The sequence below is a fragment of the Gallus gallus genome, chromosome 2 (assembly GCF_016699485.2).
Source record: "Gallus gallus isolate bGalGal1 chromosome 2, bGalGal1.mat.broiler.GRCg7b, whole genome shotgun sequence".
Lineage (NCBI taxonomy): Eukaryota > Metazoa > Chordata > Aves > Galliformes > Phasianidae > Gallus > Gallus gallus.
Genome location: NC_052533.1, coordinates 102,807,699 through 102,829,726, shown reverse-complemented (window position 1 = coordinate 102,829,726; position 22,028 = coordinate 102,807,699). Strand labels below are relative to the sequence as shown.

At 38.2% G+C, this 22,028-nt stretch overlaps 1 protein-coding gene and 1 long non-coding RNA gene across 2 annotated transcripts in view; one reads left to right on the top strand and one right to left on the bottom strand.

Moving 5' to 3' along the window:
* The window catches only part of LAMA3 (laminin subunit alpha 3), a 113,508-nt gene that overhangs the window by 22,185 nt on the left and 69,295 nt on the right, over positions 1-22,028 (bottom strand). The window contains 14 exon segments of the mRNA XM_015277980.4: positions 38-234; positions 1,089-1,256; positions 1,790-1,901; positions 2,009-2,119; positions 2,613-2,764; positions 3,145-3,195; positions 5,834-5,940; positions 7,329-7,409; positions 9,148-9,257; positions 12,532-12,645; positions 16,229-16,459; positions 17,669-17,752; positions 18,509-18,610; positions 21,476-21,640. Of these exon segments, the coding sequence (XP_015133466.3) occupies positions 38-234; positions 1,089-1,256; positions 1,790-1,901; positions 2,009-2,119; positions 2,613-2,764; positions 3,145-3,195; positions 5,834-5,940; positions 7,329-7,409; positions 9,148-9,257; positions 12,532-12,645; positions 16,229-16,459; positions 17,669-17,752; positions 18,509-18,610; positions 21,476-21,640 (1,785 nt within the window).
* On the top strand, positions 15,205-21,482 carry LOC121110076. The gene is made up of 4 exons (XR_005855546.2): positions 15,205-15,280; positions 15,769-15,823; positions 16,976-17,076; positions 18,526-21,482. It is a non-coding gene; the product is annotated as an uncharacterized LOC121110076 (long non-coding RNA).

Here is a 22,028-nt window from a genome sequence, read left to right as displayed (position 1 = left end):
TGAAATGTAACTTTATTCTCTCAAACCCCAGCATTACCTTAATGTCTGCCAATAGAACTCCATTTTCTCTGTTTAAGTTCTCAGCTTGTTTGGTTTGTCCTGTTGCTTCATTCAGAGCTTCACGAAGATCAGTAAGTTTGGATTCATACTCATTCAATGAATCCCTCATAATTTTAACAAGTCCATGATTTTCTTGGTGGTACTTCTGCAGTTCATTCTTAACACGTGCCAGTACTGAATTATCAGGACCAGAAAGAAAAGCTTTGTTCAGAGAAGAAGGGCATAGGAACAAACCACCTTCAGAAGGGCCTGACATCTAGGGTTAAAAAACTAGGGTTGCAGAAATTACAGACTGTCCTTCTCAACACTAGATGCAGTGTTACTGTAGCAGACATACTGTTCAGCACCTTGCTGGATTAAATCTGCTCACAAATTTGCTTCCGCAGACAGAGCACAGATCGGTGTTTATTCATTTCATCACCAATTTCACCTACAGTGCAGACGTCTACATTGGAGCTAGACATCAAAGCTTCCTCCGTAATCAGCTGAGATACAGGCATGTTTTGTTTCACAGAAAGTGGAAACATAAAATAGGTCAAATGAATCACACTCTCAAGAGTGTCCATTTCAATGCCTACATGTTAGGATACAGAATAGTTACTCAGGGGAAGATATCAAAGTTCAGAGCTAAGGGAGGAAATTAATATCAATCACATCTTTCACAGTTCTCAACTACAGCGCTTGTTAGGAGATAAGCCTGTGACTCACTGTTATTAATATAAGGTTTATGGATGTCCCAGTCAACTACATATGGAGAACATAAAATCTCTTTACTGAGATTCATTTTATTATTAAAGAGGCCTCTACTGGGTTTCTTCCCCAGCTCAACTAAGTTTATTACTAACAAAGTAAGAAGGCCTTTAAATCCCCTCCAGAACTACCGCTTTCATTCTGGCTAACTGCTACAAGTCCCAGCAATACACTGCAAATTGTCCCTCTCTGTATTCTTCATCCCAAACAGCCAACAATGCTTCAGATTTAAAACTGATCTTTCTAGAGAGCAAGAAGGTTAGAGAACAAGCCCTTACACAGCCGAGCTTCTGTTCTCTCCTTCTCCGCATCTGTTTGCAGTTGGCCAAAGTTGCGGTTTCTCATCTCCCTCATCATTCTTTGAGCTTCAGCCAGTTCTTTGGCAGCATCACCCAAGGGCAAATTGTTAACTTCTGAGTTTGTACCAGCTATTTGTTCCAAGAGCACTGGATTTAAAAAAAAAAAAAAAAAAGTCAAATTCAAACAGAGGACACACCATGCAGAAGATTCAAATGACGGGCTGGTCTCTTTTCCAAAAAGACATGCCTATTCCTGAATCCATTAATGAAGTAGATCTGTTTTGCACTAACTGTACTAAGCTAAAAAGTACCCATGTTAGCAAGACAACATCAGCCATGAAGTTTGTCCTGAATGACCAAATTCAGCAATTATGTTAAGCTTCTAATTTAAGAAAGCCTATAATAGCAACAGAGATGGAAATAGTGCTGAAGTTAGGATGGTCAATTAAGTGCTTTAGATTTCCCACTGGTAAAGTTCCTCTGTACCTATTCACTCGAAAGGGAAGGCAGGCACCTAAGTTAGCATTGTGTATTAGATTCCTAATAGGAAGAGTGAATTCTGCAGATAGGTCTAACTTGTGATTTCTAAAAAAACAAAACAACTCCCATGCTTAATTAAGAATATTGTTTCAATGAATTAATGAAACAAAACCTATTACGGGGCTATAAACTATTTTTACCTTGTATATTATTGACAACTATTTGTATTCTTGAAACCAAATCCTTTCCTTTTTGATGAGTTTGTCCAAAATTATCTAAGAGTATCTCAGCTGCTTTATAGTTCATTTCAGCCTAGCAAAGGAAAAAAAATAATTAGTTTTAAAATGTGTGGAGATATCTAACTAATAATATATAGTCAAGAAGTGTGCATGTTTAAATTACTATGGTCAGTCACCTACCTTTTCCTGGAGAGCATTTAAGTCATGGTTTAGCTTACTGAATTCTTTCTCCAATTCATCTGCCTTTGAGCCCTGGTTATGTAAAACAGAACGGTAATTGTTCAGTAAGACCTGAAAAGAAAGAACAAAACAAAATCCTGTGAATCACCAAGACATAGGAGATAATGAGCAATTATCAAACCTGCTGCCCAAAAGCTGGGCTTTTCTTTCTGTGCGTACAGCAACTGCTGTTCTAACTGAAGAAAATTCCTTTAGGATGAATTTTGGCATTGGTAATTTGAATTTGGGGTTGTTTTATTTTTTTGGCCTTGCAGAAGCTTGAAGTGCCAGAAGAAAACATAAGACCTTCAAGAAAACCTCAAAAATACAGCTGTCAAGGCCAGCAGGCCTCACAGCAAACAGTGATGCAGGGTCCCTTACAGAGCTCTGTGCTGGGCTAATAACCTTCTTAACACAGTTGAAACCCAGTGCTGTCAGAGTTCAGAATTTGAAATCCAAAGTTAATGCGTGTTTCCCTACAAGCTGATAAAAAGATGGCATGAATTCCTACATTCAACTCTTATCTGCTTAATCTGAATCAACTTTTCAGTTTGCTTTACAGTACCTTTAAGTCTTTGATGCGTATTTCCAATTGTCTCATCTGCTCTAGTGTGTTGGCATCCGCACGGACATTTTGCAGCTGAGACTTAATCAGCTGAAGTTCATCACCTATTGTGCTCAAGTCCTTCAGCAATGTAATTACACAGCTATCACAAGCTAGAGGGAGCATAAGCAGAGGAAAACAATACATATTATTGTTATTTGTGCAGAAAACTTTTCAGTGAGCACATTAAGAAGTGAGATGCAATAGAATTTCAATGCTTGTCACCTCTCTAAATAACAAAGGCAACAACAATGCCCACAGTATTAAGGAGAGTACCAAATCCAGAAATGAGGAGAAAGAAGGCACCATCTACATCTGGCTGGCTGACCTCTTCTATCATTTTTTTTGCCAAGGGTTTGGTTGAATCTTTGCTTTTAAAACATTAATTACAGAACACCACCATTTCTTTTTAATCTTTGTCACTCTTAAAAGAGTCATTGGTATAGAGTCAAAAACAGCAGACATCTTCGTGCAATTCTGTGTTGTTACTTACAGTCACAGTCTTCATTGGGATCCACATCTTTCGGTTCATTATTGAAACATTCTGAAATCCAAAAACAATCACCAATTACAAAAGCTTTCCACTACTGACTGCATTTTTAACCCTCATTTTTCTCATCTGGCAGATACTAAAAACACTGTGCTATCCTTTCATAAATCCACATCCATTATGCAAGAGCTAGAATGTCTATAAGGCTTGAGCATGCTGAAAAATTCAGCTCTCACCTATGCTTTGATGAGATCAACATCTTTTTTATCCCTCAAAGGAAACTGACTGTAACCCCATAGATATGCTACTTACATAAAAGCAGGAATCTCTCATATCGTGTGCACTGAGTGTATTCCTAGAATTTGCCTAGAGTAATAACACTGCAATAGGAGCCAAGACTATATTGCCTATTAGTTAAAGCATTTTACACAAGACATAGGTGCAAAACAGTTATCTACTTTAACACCCACATCTTAACCACAAATTTTAATTCCCACAAGGATGTCTTACCCCTTAGATACTAAGACATTTATAGCCTCTATTCATATATGTTCCAGCTTGCTTGTTTAAGGGATTAATCAGTCTTGAATGAAATCCAGACTGTATGCATGGAAGGAGGCACTATACATTACCTCAGGCATGGTGCTTGGGCCATAGACATAGGTAGTATGCAACAGACTCACTGCCCTTCCCAACAGGCTACCACAAGCAACTGTATGTTCAGTGTGTTTTGTTTGCTTGTTTTACAATTCCCGTTATAAGAAGCTTGACACTTTCCAGGTGTATGTACGATCGTAACCCAGGACTCTAACTTCTAGGGGGCAGGATTGGAAATAGCTCCTAAAAATGCTTTTATATAGGATGGAAATCTCCCTGTCTTGGTGTATAAGTTCCCTGTACAGATCTGGTCCTACTGGCTACTGCAGAACTCCCTGTACTGCCAACTCCAGTTGAAGATGAGAAGGGCTGTGCACATCTTTTACTCTGAATTAAAAGGATGAACTTGGCATAGGCTGCTGCTGCCAAGAGTCAACAACAGCTTGCAACTGTGAGAGGATACAGTGATAAAATGGAATGTGAAATTTAACAGCAGCATGAAACAGCCTGGAACAAAATGCCTAGCTGTGCCATTTCCTTTGGCACATTCACATTAAGTCATCAGAAAGTTAAATAGTATCAGTAGTGAGCACTGCTGCCAGAAGACAAGTCACAAAGAATGTATTTTTAAGAGAAGGAAGGAAATTATTCTAAATGCAAATACATATGTGGTTCTGCTGTTGTATAATACAGGCTTGCACCAGATACATTTCAGCTGTCGCCATGAAGTACCAATTAAATAAAACTATTATTACAGCTCATGAACAAACAACATCAGCCAAGAAATGATAAAATGGATCTGGCCAAGTGCCGAACATCACGCACATAGAAGCCTGCTAGAACTTGCTGTGCTGATGATCACAGAGGGTTTTATTGCTAATGTGGGGAAAGAGATGGCTGTCTCCATCTGATCAAACTGAAAAGAAACTTGCTTGTTGAATTTTGCCCTACGGATTAGTTTGTCCTTGCAAACTCTTGCTTCAAGAAGAATGGAATGATGAAACATCAAACACTGCTTGGATCTGTTCCACATGAAGTATACAAATAATGAAGATTTATTACTTGAATGAAATACAAAATGAGAACTACTTATTGAAGCAATTGCACCAGGTGCCAACAGCAGTTCACACCACTGTTTTCCTAATTTCTGTGACCAGAGAAAATGAGGGTGATCCTTGCAGTCATTGTAATGCAGTATGAACAGTAGTGCAGAGAAATGGATAACACACAAATATGAGGAGTTATTAGTTTGGCACATCACTAAACAGATCAGAAAGAAAAGATGCATCTGTGGAAAGAAAAGTGTAACTTTACGAGGGAAAAAAAAACCTGGGACAGTCAAGGCTCTTTTCAAGTGCAGTGGCTTGTGTGTTTCTAAATATAAACTAGTATCTTATCTCAGGAGATCGAGGTGAATCAAGGTAAAGTCAGTCTGAGGAATGCAGGATAGAGCCCTTCACTTCAGAACTGTAATCTATACCGCAGGTATAATGTTATACCTCTGGCATTATATTCTTTTAAGAGCTTAGTGCAGTGTACATATGACTGATAAACCAAGGATGTCTCAGATTGCATACAGATGTATAGCAGGATTTATAAAACAGCCCTTGTCAGTAAGATGTTTGACTTTTGCTGTTAACACAGTTAGCTTGGATACCTAAGATGGCAGTGTCTGATGCAGACTCTGAAGACATCACTAATCTGTCCCAGATACATTTAAAAAAGACATATTGAGTGTTTGTAAGATCCGTTTATAAGCTCATAACACAGAGTGGCAAGATATGACTTGAGCATGTCAAAGAGGAATCCTAATGAATCCAAATATGCGGCTGCACAGCTCAAGAGCAAAATACAATCAATATTATTTATGAAGAGAAATATATGATAAAATGGCTTACAAGGGTGAACTCAATGGCTCAGAATAATCCTTATGTTGCTCTACTCATATGTCTTAGGAAACCTTCCATTTTTGTTAAAAATGATTTACATTTATTCTATGTTGAGATCTCTTCTTCCATTCAAATTAAGCACCTTCCCTCTTTGCTTCCCTGAGAGAAAACAACAGCACCTTCCACATCCACAGACCCTTACATACCTCCAGTCAGGCGGTCGCAGCTAGCCAGCTGTCCATTATTGTTACAATTACATTTCTGACAGTAGCCTCCATATTTTTGTGGATTTCCAAAATATCCTGGAGCACAGCTAGATAAAGAGGGACGTTATTTTTTTCCCATTAAATATTTGAACCCACTTTTGTCAAATATGTTTTCACTTGACAAAAATAAACAAGTCTTTCCCTTGAAGAAACTGTCTGGAACTTTCATTTCACGCCTTGACTTAGACAAAACGAAGGTATTTTTGCTTTGCAGTATCCACTGCACTATGTTAAAAATATCTTTTCCAGTACTGCAGAAAATTTTTTGAAAAATAAAAACTCCCACAATACTCGGATAAAAATAATTCATGTCATATGTAAAAATACAATGCACACAGATACATACATAATGAGAGGATTTTACAACACCTAACTGGGCCAACAACATAATTTCGATCTGTGATCCCACCAGAAATCACATATTAACTAGGATCATGCTGCAAATATGCACTGAGGTTTCAAACAGCAGTGGCACAGAACATTACCACCCATCTCTTGGGTGTTACCTCCTTTTGCCATCTGTCAGCAAAGCAGTGTGTGTGACTGCTCCCTGAATATATTATAGGTTAAATATATTGCCTGGTCTTGCTAGCTAGTATTCCTCAAAGTAAATCTGCTGTAAGATCTATAGGAGTAGTAACGTGTCAATCAAGAGACCATGAAAAGGAGCTGAGGTATGGCTAGATCTGGAAGAGAAAATTTATAACCTACAGCTTAGATGTCAAGTTTAACAGTCTTGAAGTACAAGATAATGTGCTACTGGTGGTATTGTCTTCAGGAGAGACACCAGGACTCACTGGCCTCAAGTTTCCAAATCAGACAAATCTGTTACACTGAAAAATCCTCTTGGATTTGAAACTCACTAGAATTGCTTCCTCTTCCTGCTATCCATTGCTATGCTGTACCTCTTTTGCTTTGTCAAACTGTTGTACCATTCCAGCAAAAGAGATGGCTTCAGTATTGTGTTTGCACACTCCAGCCGGGAAGCACATCAAAATGATTTGGGGTGAAGGATTTGGTGTTAAATGTTACATAGTTGCTACCGGTAACTAATTAAGAACACTGAAGCACTATAAAGTAGCTGGAAGAAATGGAAAATTGTTTTCAATTGTAACAAGGACAAATTAAGTTGGGGCTGTTATAATCAGACGGGCTGAAGGACAAGGCAACATACAGGGCACTTCAGCAAGAGGCTGACAGTTCCCTTTTGGTATTCTGTGTGTTCAACAAACAGTCTTCAGAGAATGGTTTTCTGAAGGGAATGTTGAGTTTATACCTACAGCTACACAGTAGGACCACACTATAGCAATTGTTTATATAAATATATATTCCTTAAGTGTTTGTATATTACATGCATGCATACAACGATATATAATTCAGATCTCCTTTTATGGTGCTCCTCAAACTCCTTGGTCTTGAGAATCAAGACGCTTACCGTTCACAACGGACTCCAGTATAGCCTTCTTTGCAGAGACACTGAATTTCTTCACCATTTGCCACACAGCCAGTTGCAAACCTTTGAGAAGAAACCAAAATATTTTTTTGTGAAAACATAATCAAACAGATTTAACACTCTAGAGGCTAAACATAAATGATTTGGTGATTAAATATTTTTCATTCCATCAGCTAATTTAATCATCAATACATCACAGAATCACAGAATCACTTGTGTTGGAAAGGACTTGAACAGTCATCCAGTCCACCTCCCCTGCAATGAACAGGGACACCTACAGCTAGAACGGAGCCTCATCCAGCCTGACCTTTAATGTCTTCAGGGATGGGGCACCCACCAAGTCACAGGGCAACCCATTCCAGTACTTCACTACCCTTACCATAAAAAAAACTTTTTCCTTATATCCAGTATAAACGCCTCTCCAGGTTTGAAGACCTTTCTCCAAATAAATCGATTTGACTATTTCTTTGAATTCTTTCCTATGTTTCCTTGAAATTCTATCCTTGGACCAACAAACAATGATTTCCTGGCCCTCTGAGCTGGGTGTTATAGCTCACTACCCAAGGAAATGCCTAAAGTAAAGCTTAATAATGATGTTGTAAAATAAAACAACCCTACACAGCTACTTTATCTTACCAGGCAAGAATCAATACCCTGTGCTGAACAAAGTTTCTTCCTGTTCAGATAGATAGCTTTTTTTTTTTTTTTTTTTTAATGAATTGAAACATTAGAGGTTACTTTTATGTATTTAATGGCATTTTTCTTTCTTTCTTTTTTTAACTGAGATAGAATGGAGTTGCACACCAATTTGGGGAGTATTTCTGATAGCATGATGACAATTTTTATCTATTCTTTCTAGAAGACTTGATTAAATTCAAATTTTTCTTGGACGGAAAACAACTACTTGGCCAGTGTTCGGTAAAGAGAAGGCAGGAGGTGAAGAGGGGATAGGCCACGTTTGCTACTTTCATTTTTTAACTTACTAACAGTTGCATAAAGCAACTCCAGTAATGCCAGGTGGAGTGCATTTTTTACATAATAAATGTTCTTTATCACTTTAATGTGCATCTATAAAGCTACTGCAAGTTTCATTGCCTCCTTAGATATTTCAGCACTCTTAAGCCAATATATGAGCAAAAATATGTTCTTTCAGCCTCAGGCAAGCACCTGCGGAAGAGGCCAATGCTGTCAAAAACAGATGTACTGAAGAGTTCTCTGATAAACGAAAAAGCTGACTACTGTCTGCTAGCGTAAATCTGTTACTTATGGCTACCTGGTGTTTATTTTTTTAATCTTCTGTATCTTAATTTTCTGAATTCATCAAAAAGGCTTCTTTCATCATTGCCACTTATCCCCTAGTTAGATGGTGTTAAACGTGAGATTAAAGATAACTTACACTGTGCATTCCATTAAAAAAAGATTCTAGGTATGCTTCGTAATGGAAAAGACTTCCACCCTATATTACTCACTATGAAGGGGTTACTTGTGTTATTGTAAACAGGCACACTACAAGTGCCTGGTGATCTTCCAGGTCACAGCAGCATGTCCTTGTGTTTCAGCAACTGAATCAGAATTGGAATATTCAGCTCACTAAAATAGGCAATGCCATGAGATGGAACACCAAGTTTCTGCTGGTCCAACATTTCAAATGGGTCCAATGCCCCACTGTGTTGGGTGATACATGAATATAAGGAAATATCATATCTTCTCATATTAGCAGGATTTTGTTCTTCCCTCCCTCCTCCTCCCCCCTCACCCACCCTTTACCTTCTGCTTGGCTTCTCACAATATTTTACAGTACCTGTTTGTATAAGGGCAAGGACATATCCGACAGGAACCCTGAGTGGCATCTCCAAAATAACCATCTTTACAGAGCTCACATTTTTCCCCAGCAGTATTATACTGGCAGTTCTTGAAAAAGAAACAAACAAGATGGTTAACATCTCAGCATACTCAGCATGACTTTCTAATTATTTTAAATAATTATAGCAAATTTACTTGGAGGATACACTCTTTCCCTTTCACATAGCTAGGCATTTTTCACTAAACTACTTTCACTACCAGGATGGACTGATCCTAATCATTCTCTAATTGTAGGAAGCACATTTTACTCACTATTATGAAAAAGCAACAGATAAACAAGCAGTACAAAATATATTTAAAAAGAAATTTAATCAGATGCATAGTTTGTTAGTGATCATTTCCTTGATGCCCTCTCTTGGTATTTCAATGGCATCTGTGAAAAATTCAGAGTTTAAACACAACTTCAAATTTTGCATCTTAACAATAATTAGAAGACAGATATAATTCAAAAACAGGCAATGAATTGAGCTCAAAAACATTCTTAAAAATCTCATGAAATTACTATCAAAACTAAATATTTTCTCAGATTAAGATCAGAATTGAATTTCATGCACTTTTACCAATGTAGGCATAATTTGTAATCTGGAATAACTGGAATAAATAATGAAAAGAAAAGCCTGTAAGATTAAATAAAACTGATACAATAATATCTTTTCCATAACAAAATCATGGAAATTTGTAATTTATTTTAAGAACATTCTTATTCCTTGTGTTGTCCAAAGGTCAAACACATTTGTACATTATGGGGAGAGGATAAGCAACGTGCTTTTGCTTTATCTAGGGAGGACCTAATTTAAAACAGAAGTTGTTTTAATAGAAATACATTTTGAGCAGCCATAAAAATTCCATGTAGCCAAGATCCATAAGGTCTTCACGCTCCTTAGTTCTACAACTGTTTTCTTCAACGTGCAACAGTCTAATCCAGTGTTCCACAGATCAGAGTGTTTACTAATAAAGTGAAAATGAATGTGTGAAACTGGCTGGAAGCAGTCACTGAGCAGACCACACTCCCAGTGCAAGGACACTGACTTCAAGTTACAGCTGAGAGCCCTATTACTGTGATTTGCAGCAGATGGACATTTTCCCCTGAGGGTGAACAACACTTCTGTCTTTTTCACCCCCTCTTATACTGCATTCTCCTCCACATTTCTTCACACCCAGACTCTCAAACACATCAACAGTGCTTGCCCCAGACTCTGTACATAGTAGCCCATAATTTGTTTTGGTTCAAGGACTGATTATGTGGCTCACTCGTGAAAGCTTCTGGAAAAGAACAGGAAAAGCTCCAGTTCATATATGGGGCATTTAACTAGGGGAAGTTGAAGAAACATGAAGATACTATCATTTAAAAATGTTTATAGAAGCTGAAAGAATTCCATACATATCTGGAAAAAAGTTAAGATATTTCACATATATAAGCCACTCTGAATGTATCATAGTGTTCCTCTAGCTACATGGCATATACAGAGTGAAGAAGATAACCCAGTGCTCCCAAGGCACAGTGGAATAAAGACAGAGCAGCAACTCCCACATGGGTCTTCCTTCAAGTTTCACAGGGCCTGCATGGGAGAGTAGATCAGAGACAGCTCTGGAGTCACAGCATCTCCCAGCCGTCCAGTACTGCAAACTCTGAAAGTCAGACTCTCAGCCGACTTCCAGACACCCATGTGGGTGCCAGAATACAGTGTGCTAGGGCCACAGTAGAAACACCTCCTCCTACCCTCTATCCTCTTCCCCATTCAACAAGGCAGCACTGCACCCCTGTCCTTCTACAACCACACAGCAGCTTAGTTGTTGCCTCAGTTGAGGAGCACTATACTGCTGCCACAAAGAGTTGGCTGGAGCTTAGCTCAAATAGCCTTCTATGAAGACCATCACCAGAGAGCAGCTGATGTGGAAAGGTACTGGGTCCAGTGCTCCAGGTGAGGGGCAGGAATGAGAAGGCCAAGCTTTGCATTTCAGATATAAAAGTTGACAGAAACTTGATGTCTCTGTGCTGCCTTCTCAGCACTGCTACAGGTCTATTTGTTTGATGGCTCCTGTATAGAGAGAAGAACTTGCTCTTTATTAGATGGAGGCTCATGATGGAAATACAGGACCTCCAGGCTTTCATTTTTCACCACATCATACGAGGTGACTTTGTTTGCCTTATATTTTGTCTCAAGGCTAAGCGTCGATTTAGTTCTATCTACCTGAAGGTTGATCCATCTCTGAGGAAGAAAGGATAAAGAGAAACCTAAACCATATATTTCATGAGGCAAATATGAAATTTGTACTTTTCTGGCTTCATAATTTTCATTAGAACTAAAACTTCCTCATCTCTACAGTTCTGCAGCAACATTTTCCTGTCACGGCCTGCCCGGCCTCACCACAGCAGCAGACTGTAAGTCATTTACCAGAATGTGCTGAATTGGTTTATAGCTTCCATTGAAGCACCAGGGTTGGTTGAGACAAAGTCGAGGGGAATTACATAATGCGTAGGAATGCACCGCAGGCAGAATGGATTCAGAATGAACAAGGAAGAAATAACAGAGAAAACAAACCATGAAAGATTTTGGCAAGGTTCTTGTTTTCACTTAGACAGTACGTGAAAAATTAGCAAAAAAAAGTTCAAGTAGGAATTTATTCAGAACAAACTGTTTAAAGGACTGTCATAATACAAGCTAGAGAAGTACAGTCAGCCAAATGTCACATTCCCCAGGTTACTACGGCTGATCAGCTCCTTTGAGTTTGCTTTACCTTTAATACGGTATGCCAGGGAGCAGACTCTGCCCCAGTATATCTTCTGTAACAGTTGGCATCTTCTAATTAATCTAACTTTTATCTCCTTTTTCATTTACTGTGCTATTTTTTTAAGCTGTAAATTGATATTAGTGGAGATTTAATGATACTAATTGAACAAGAGATTCTGCAAAGAATAGTGCATGAATGCACTATTTGTCATCATCAGCAAACCCTAGTATATATTTATAAAACTAAAGATTGCATATGCAAGGATAAGATTCCAAAATTACTGTAAGTAACTGAAAACACTTACATATGTGCTAATTTGGTGACATTTTGAAAGGGAAAGAAAAAAAACAAAAGCAAGGGTACAAATGGTTCTAACCACCCACAGTTATGTTAAACACGCATAACATAAATGTTTATACAATTTAGGCTCCTTAGCGGTATAAGATTCAAAGAATAAGACACAGGAAGGATTATTTTTAGTTGCTAGGAATTTAGCAATGCTGCACATTCTGTACTGCAGTAAGGTACAGGTTTTTTCTCTGATTTCTTTTTTTTCAAATTCATTTTTTGAACGTTAATCTTTACTTACAATACATTTCCCAGTACCGTCGTGGCACCTATTTGAATTTCCGTTGCAGTTGCAGGGGACACAGCGTCCACTAAATAATCCTTTACTCTCACGATAAAATCCAAGGCCACAGTCCTAGGCAGTAAGCAGAGAGAGGAAAAAGAAACAGTGAGCATTGGAGGAAAGAAACTTTAACAGGTTATGAGATGTGTGTTTTGAAATTGCCATTTCCAAGGAGGAGTAGAGGTGTATATTTCTCGACAAATCTTTCTCCTTATTGCTTAAGTAGTTTTTTAACTCAACAAATAGCAATGAAGAACGGAGGTAATAAGGCTTCATCCTAAATATCTGTACCTTGTGCTCTACACTTTGTGGTAGCAGTGATTTAATTTTGACTCTAACCTCTGAGCAGAACACGTTTCCTGTGGCTATGTACAAAGGTATAGAACATGACTTTTAAACCACAGAAAAAGAATTGAATATTGTTTCCTACCACAGTGTTCTCAAAGACGAACACGTGGAAGTCTCACGTATTAGCCAGTGGTTATGTGAAATCTTGATATTAATTTAACTGCCATGTATTCCTTGGAAATACTTCTACGATGTATCTTTTACATTAATTCATCATAACTTCCAAAATAAGTCCACCTGGAGCTAAACAAAGCCATGCTTAGACAAAGAGCTTGGTGATCTTACAAAACATACAGCGGTCTAGTTTTTAAGTACAGGCTTGTCCCAGAGCCGCGGGAAGCATGAAAAGAATGTTCAGCTATTGAAAGCACATGAGCAGAAACACAGCGTGTCAGATCAAAGTTGGGTTTAAACAGGGGGTAGAACCAAAGGAATGAACATTATGAATGAATCAAGAGACATTCAGTTTGCTAACCTGAACCAGATAGGTATTAACTAGCAATTAAAAAAACAGATTCTTGCTTGGCATGAGTAGAAACATACAAGGGCAGGGCAAGTAGAAGGAATTCTTCCTGGGCACAGAACCTTTCCATACACAGACCAATTCAAAAATTCATGCCCATATCCTCCGCTAAATATCCTCCTAGCATACCTACAACACTGAAAATGACTTTTTATTTCCTAAACTTTTTCACTAGTAACTAAGCTGGCATGATGCAAGGAAGGTGAGATGTTGTCTGGAAGTGAGCAGAAAGCTGCACACGCCATGAAGAAAACACCTCCCCAGATTCTTGCCTCAGGTGATGCAGTTCTGCATTGTACCTACATTTCACCTGTAACTCCCAGAATAACATTCTGAAAACAAGTCACTGTGAAACTCCAAAGCCATAAATCTTTTTTCATGCAGTTGTACCACCAAGACTGATGGGAACGATCTGAAGAGCAAAGAATTTAAGGGACAGCACCTCAAATCATGTGCCACAGTTGGTTGCGACAAAAGTGTTCAAGCAGGGACAGAAATAACCAGTGAATTTATTGATCACATAACTAGAGAGGAGAAAACAAACAAACAAAAAAAATCACCTCTTCCAAAGCAGAACCCAAAAGGAATACTGAGTTATCGTTGTTTAAACAACAGTTGCTAGTGGCATCTTTGCTTTCCTCACATATGGGATAAATGAGGAAAAAAAAATGTGTGCAGAATACTAACAACATCAACAGCTCTTTTTATATTGGCTTCAGTGTGAGCAAGGACTTTATTTAGAATGAGCATCCCCACTTGGAATTTTTCAGATATATTTTTAAAACAACAGGGAGTCAGTGTACACAACTTTGCAGAAGCCAAGGGCTGAAAAACATTAAGCAGCATGACTAAGTAAAATATAGGTTCTAATGCATATCAATTTCCTTTACTGAAGGTCTTATTTCAGAAAGCAAGATGAATCACTTGCTCCAGAAATGTATAAAAATGCATCTGGGGAAAAAAAAAAAAATCTACACAGCTTTTTTTTTTTTTTTTTCCTCCTCCCTATTTACATTCTCTCTAAACTTTAAACCAACACACTTGGAGTGCATGGGCAACTTGTTTGAGAAGCAACGTTCTTCATACTGAAAAATTTATTCCACGTGAAGAGAAAGCTCTAAGCACTTTCAAGTACTTAGGAGTTCAGGCTGATCTTTTTCTAGTAAACAACAGTTTAAAAGAAACTGCATGCACATACTTCTGTTAGCAAAGTGCTGTGAGATGTAAGAAGATTTGCCTTATTACTTTTACCTGTTACAAAAATGGATCATTTAAAAATCAGAGAGAAAGAATGAAGAAAGCAGGGAAGAAAAAAAATGAATAAATTACCTGTCTCAGGTAAAAATCCCTTTGAACTTGTTGCTGTTGACTTCTATCCTGAAGATGAGGAAACAGTAACCTCTGCTGCATAGCTTGTGTTAAACATCCCATGGCTACTAAAGCAACAACTTGCCAGCCTATGTTCTTCAGCCCCTCTACTTGGGCCATCATTTTACTTCAGCTCGACTGTTAACATGCAGTATTCTTTCAGCATTCACACATTCCCTTATACTCTCCCTTACTCCCCAGCTTCTGACTCAGATTAATGAGGCTATATGCTGAGATGGGCCCCACCTTTAAACTTTATACGTGAGTCAAGTAGTACGGCACACATTGCAGTTCCTGAAGTTAACAAATAACTCCGCAGTTCCTGCAGCTCAATATATACCTAGCTCAGGGTGTGGCAGGCATCACCTTCTCTCCACCTAATGCAGTCAGACAGAGCTAGATGATTAGCACAGTAAATCACTGCCTGAGTAATGCTGCATAAACATACAGCGCTTACGAATTACCCAGGTGAGTGTCTTGATCATTTCCTTTGGCTATGTATTTTTTTACCAGTATGTGTAAAAAAAAATATCCACCTTAGTTTAAGGCAGGTAATATGTTGAAAGCAATGGGATGGCAGCAGGGACTTCAATCAATTCTCATTTTGTACATGGCAGAGAACACCAGATGTATGAAAAATAAGTTTCTAGCAATATTTCCAAAATGACATTTGACAGATGATGAATAGCTACCCTGAGCAGTGGATGCACATAGGAGATATACGCCAACTGTAAATGTTTTGTTCAGTTTCTCTGCAGCCACTCCAGTGTAGCTATTATTTTTTCATTCCCATTTCAAAAATGTTTGCAAGGTTAGCACAGCAATTGCTGCTTTATGGCAACCCTCAACCATTTTCTGAGAGAATAATTCCTCATATTTGTGCTCTTTGTACACTGCTTATCTCTCCAGTACTTTATTCTGCTGTGAAGTGATAGCCAAAACAATTATATCTACAGGAACAGTATCAGGGATGGAATACACAACTGAGGCTACGATTCCACCACTTTTCAGGTAGCAGTATTATTTTGCATTGTTCACATTATCTTTCAGAAAAATATCTCCAAACAGTTTTGTAAATACGTTAACTTCAACTTTCAACCATTTTCCTATAAGAATAGGAAAAGTGTCAGTCATTATCAGAACAGGACAGTGTCCAGGTTGTTTCCCTTGGACAACATTATAGTGCCTTACACATATAAAAATGACATTTACAATTCCATAAAGGCGGTTAAGAGTTGAATAGCCTTACAGGGCTTCTTAGACAGTGAAAGTATTTGAGCCATCAAAAGTGCACACACTTAAAAGAAGCATGTTTAAGTACTTTAATAACTAGCCTGTTCCTCTAACTAAACCAGTATGTATAGCTGTAGGCAAGACAGCAGGTAATGGTGTGGTATGAAGGCAAACATTTCCTACCTGACATGAGTCACCGGCGTACTCTGGAGGGCAGGAGCATGTTTCTACATTGTATGCAATGCTGCCACTTCCTGTGCTGGTCGTTTCTTCCAGCCCAACCTCACCAAGGGTTAATCGCTGAGTCTCAGTGAAGTAAAGGCCTCTGATGTGTAAAGCATCCAGTCTAGACAGGATTACCATCAGTTCTTCTCTGGATACATGGTTATTGCTGCTGGCATGTCTGAAGTTTCCCTGCACATGGAGGATACAACATGAGTACACCCCTACAGCTTCTTAAAAAGAGAACCTGCAGAGAAGACAGGATTACCAGAAAAAAAAAAAAAAAAAAGGGAGAAAAAAACCAAAGTCCTACAGTCCCAGTGGTGAGGGGGAAGCAAACAGCAGTAAAATAAGAATGATGAATGTAAAAACAGGATAGGCGGGGAAAGGAATAATGAGTATAAAGAGAGATGTGCTTTGTGAGGTACACATGGCTTTGAGGTATCAAAAAGTGAAGCAGCATACAGGTTCTTCTTCAGTCATTCAAATTGATAGATTACCAATTAAAACAAACAAAAAAGAGGTGGAAGAAAATGCTTTTATTTTTTAAGAGTAACTGCAGTACTACAAACCCAGTCTCGAGATCTGTATTTCCCATGCTTATATGCTGCTAAAACAGCATACCTGAAAACGGAGTTTAGCTTGAAGAAACATTATCTTTTTACCTATATGACACAGAAATAACTCAGATTGATTTTCTCTGCACAGATTTAAGGAAGGAATAATCCCTGCCAGCTTCACCTCCCCAAACATTGGAGGCCCAATCTGTACTAAGAACCTCCACGCCTTTGAGATTCATAGAAGAACAGGTAACAATTCACTCCATCGGTTTTAAACTAAAAGAGGAGAGATGCTGGGGGAGATCTTTCACTGAGAGGGTGCTGAGGTGCTAGAACAGGTTGCCTAGAGATGCTGTAGATGCCTCATCCCAAAAGATGTTCAAGGCCAGGTTGGATGAGGCCCTGGGCAGACTGATCTCGTACCTAATTTAGTGGTTGGCATTTCTACCCATGGTAGGGGGTTGTAACTAGATGATCTTTAAGGTCTCTTCCAAATCAAGCCATTCTATGATTCTACAATCCCTATTAAGTACACATCCGGGGCTGCACTGAGTCATCTTCCAGTGATGACTGATTCAGTATTACACCACCGGCTCTGGAGGGAGTGCTAAGGACTAAGTTGGACAAAGTGCCTAACTCAGAAGTGCTAAAACTAGGTGGCATGAAACAGAACCCAGGTTCAATGTGGGAGTAAGGAGAGAAAAATGTCTATATTTATGATCTGCAGTATTGAAATTTATACTAACATTACTAACCATTTGGTATTTATTTATATATTACCCGTAAATTTTTATGTACCACAGGGAAGAAAAGGGAAGGCCATTCCATTTCCATTTCTTACCTCAACTAACTGCACACGGCCATAATATTGACGGTCAGGCAGAGGGTTGTTAGGATCCACATAAACAATCTTCATTTGCTGGCCCTGCATGAGAATAAGGATATAACATTCCCACAGAAAACAGTAAAATAGCAAAGTATTCACATGCAATATGATTTGATTAATGCATTATTCTTGTTATTTGGAGAATAAAAACTAGTAGTAACTGTATATCATTCTGTAAGCAAAGCATAACAAGTAATGAGTACTGTGTTTTATTGGCAGAAGTGCTTTCCCTGCTTTGACCCACCGATGTTCTTGCTTTTAAATAAAACAAGATAATTAAATTAATGCTTGCCATTAGAAATTAGCTATTAGTTCCAAGTCAAAGTTCATAGCCTCCAGTATTAGAAAAGGTTGGCATGCGGAAAGGAATACAAAGACATTGGACTGAGGAACACTCTTTGACCTTACATCCTGCTACCCAAATGACTTTGGATACCTCATGAGGCATATTTCCTAATGAGAATCCTAGAATGCTGAATTAATATTTCTGATGGTCTCAAGAAACCAAAACGCTGCCTTGGGAATTTAAAAAAAAAACAACAATAATTCATCTAAATTTTTATTTGTTCTGAAGTCATTTATGCTTAATAATATGCTACCTTGGTATCAGAGAGAGGCGTGTTGATTGCTTTGAGCAAAATGCAATAAAATCACTTTCATAGAAATGTAGCAAGTTGCTATAAAAAGTTAAGCACAATATAGGAACAAAATTTGCCATAGCTGTCAAGTAACAGGAAAAAAAAATCATGGTATGGGTATTGCTTGAAAGACAAAAAAAACTGTTTCAAAACTTACTGTTAGTATTATTTCAGGTTTCTTATCCAGAAGAACCATGCCTTCACTAGGTAAGCCAAAAGATTTCACTTGGTAACTTAGAAAGCCACCATATGAAGAAAGCTGGAACAAAATGCACATAATCAGAAATACTCTACGGTGTTATTGCTTGATATTAATATAATTTGTATTCAAATTTACCGCCCCTCAAGAATTGTAAGTAATATATACTTTTTTGGTTCTTTAAGCCAAATGTGAGAATACATGTTGTTTGGGTTGAAAATATTATTTGATTTGTTTACTTTGTGTATTTGACATTACTTTGAGTAATGTCTGATGGTGTTCTTTGGATAGTTACCAGTGCCATTTTATTTCTATACCTTGATTCACGCCATCTGCGTTGTGGAAAAAAATCACAATCACATAAATGCTGTTCTTCCCCAGACTACAGACCAAATCTGGCTCATCAAGAGCAGACATCAGACTGATAATTAAATTGGTAGTTTATACCCAATGAACAGCCATGGATAAGGCAAACTAATGTTTGAATATGAGTCTCATTGGCTAACTCATTTTCCTAACTTGCTACAGATATGAATCTGAACAGGAAATCTTTGTTCCACTTTGTAGATGATACAATTTCTACTGGCATCAGCTCAATTGTAAGAAGATGATAACAGACCATTGTTGCAGGCTGAGCTGAAACCACCTGTCTTTTGGCTTAGCTATAGATGACCTCAAAAGGCGTCAAACCAAACCAGATTAACATTCCACTGCATAAAACGAAGACTTAGGCAAGCATGTTTGAATCATCTGTCAAACAGCTTCTCTGGATTGTATGATAAATTCTGTTTACGATATAGAGACAAATGATGCTCCAGGCAGAGCCTGAACACTCTTGTTCCAAGAAGAGCTTGCTATAAAGTTTCATGGGTTCTAGGTGAAACACAAACCTTGGAGGAGCTAGTAAAGTCTTCTTATGTCTTGATCTCTCCAACACCCATGTAGGAGACTTTGCAGTCTTTGTGATGGAGAATATTGCATTAAAGAATCTCCTTTTTCCTTTACCAACATCTCCCTCTCATGCAGCAATTGCTAACACTTTAAATTTCCCTTTCCCTCTTATGATTTTGGGAAAAGATCATATAATCAAATCCACTAGATAAATATGAGAGAATTTTATGCCTGAAGTGTATACAGGCAATTTACTAACTTCCCTTTGGAAGTGTGCTCTCCATAAAGAATTAAGGATAAAAATTTTCCAGCCACTTTGAAAGGGAATGATCAAAATCAGAAGCAGCACTTACCAGAATTGAAAAATACTTTGCTAACTCTTGATTTTGGCAAATAAACTACACTACAAGCTATAAGTGAAATATGTGAAATTTAACTCTCAGTTCCAGGCACGTGAGAAGTTCATTCTTGAAGAAAAAATGAACAGATACATGCCACAGATACAGTACTTTGTTTTCAACCCTTTCCTGCTTGCTTTTATAACTTGTGTTTGTTTTGACGTGTGAAGAATCGCTTTGTCAGGTTATAGCGTTCTGCAGGTAGACAACAGCATTTGCCCTATTTGTTTCTATACATCTTGATGAATTACAGACAAAACAGACACGGCGTGCCTGGTTTGATACTGTGATACAGAGTATAAAAAAAATCATACCACCATTCTTAGTGGCTGTTGTTAAAAGCAATAATAGATTGATTTACATTTTGTAACCGGAACAAGAAGTTTGTTTGGATTAGCATTATAGTAGATGAAAACTGTTTTCAGACATTGCAGCAAGAAGCTTTACAATGTAAACATAAAGCACACTGGGCAGTTCAACTGAAAGGTATTTATACCTAAGCTCAGGAGAACAGGATGAAAAACATTGGTGTAGTCCTTAAAATGGGGACTAAAGAGGAACTTGAAATATTGTTCCCTATTTAATACTATTGTGCCTATCTCATTGTTTTCTCACATGTGATATCAGGACTGCATCTGAAAAACCTACAACTGGTTAGCAACTGTAAACTCTTTCCGTTGTGCACTGTTGCACAAAGAAGGAAGCCAGGACTTTGGGCCTTTGAGCCACCAGCAGCAAATAATCCTGGTACTGGTCTGAAATGCTGATACTTATTAACAGTGAGCAAGGGTCTGCCTCTATCCCTGAGCAGAAAGAGAAGCAAGCAGTAGAAAGAATACAAAGATGAAAAACCAGGTGTTGTGCTTCCCTCCATGGAAACAGACAGGGACAACAAATGTACAGTTCATGAGCGAGAAATGTAGCACTGATGTAATGCAACAACCAAGTAACACAACTTTCAACCTTTCAATCCTTGTCAAGAGCCTTTCCACCAACATATTAAAAGTGAAGGGTTTTTTCTTTTTTTTTTTTTCTTGTTTTCTTCTTGTTGGCTGCTGAGTATTTTATTCTTTGCTGAGCTTTTATTCTTTTGGAAGTCTGCCCAAGGGGAGGATTACTCTAGGGCATGGGTGTCCAACATTCTGGCTTGCCTAGGCTGCACTGAGTGAAGGGGAATTGTCTTGAGCCATGTAGAAAATATAATATAGTTAATTTACATGAGTAGCAAATTTTTATTATTATTATTATTATTAAAATAAAAAAAAAGTGGGCAACAAAGACATAAAATTAGTGGGTTGGTATGCTCTAGAGAATCTACAATATACTATGGCACATTGGCAAGCTCTGTGCATACTGAGCTTCAGGGAAGTACCTTAAGGTACCAGCTCTCTAAACCATAGTTCCTGATCATGCTTTTCACAACCTTCTACTCAGAAGTTACATGTTATGATTCCTGGCATTTCAGGAAAGGCAGAAAATAATCTAGTGAGGGAAGAGAAATAAGAGTATCTAAGGAATACAAAGAGACTCAAAATCAACAGTGTTGATGCGCGCGCGTGCATACACACACACACACACACACACACACACACAACTAAAGAACAGTTTATTAAAACAGTGGAGTTGTGTTATTTACCTTCTCTCCCAGGTAAGATGGCGGTGCTTTCCAGTACAAACTGTGCACTGAAGCAGGCAATTCTTGAACATCAGCCACCACACTATTACTGACTGGATTGAAAGTGACAGGAATGTCAATATTTTCATCCATTGCCTCCAAGCGCCAGTTCCTCATGTCCACAAACTGAAAATGTATAAAGGAAATAAAAGTTTGCTTCATCTTCTATTAAGCTTAACTAACTCTATAACATGGGGGGGGGGGGGGGGGAACTGTTTAGACTTGGCTCTTGTTTCATTAAGGACTAACATCGTCTTCTTTATTATTATGCTGGGGGAAAAAAAGCATAATGCATATCTACCAGAACATCTCAGAGTAGTAAGATGAACAGGTAGATAGGTTTTCAAGAACAGTCTTTGGTAACCATTAGATGAAATCTTCTAAACATCAATGCAAGTTTGCTACAAAAAGGGGAAAGGGGCTATTTCAACTAAAAGGCACTTATATTCAGACTATACCTAGGATTTAATCATGCTGCACCAAATCTGCACTACTGGTTACAGAACATTTCTCA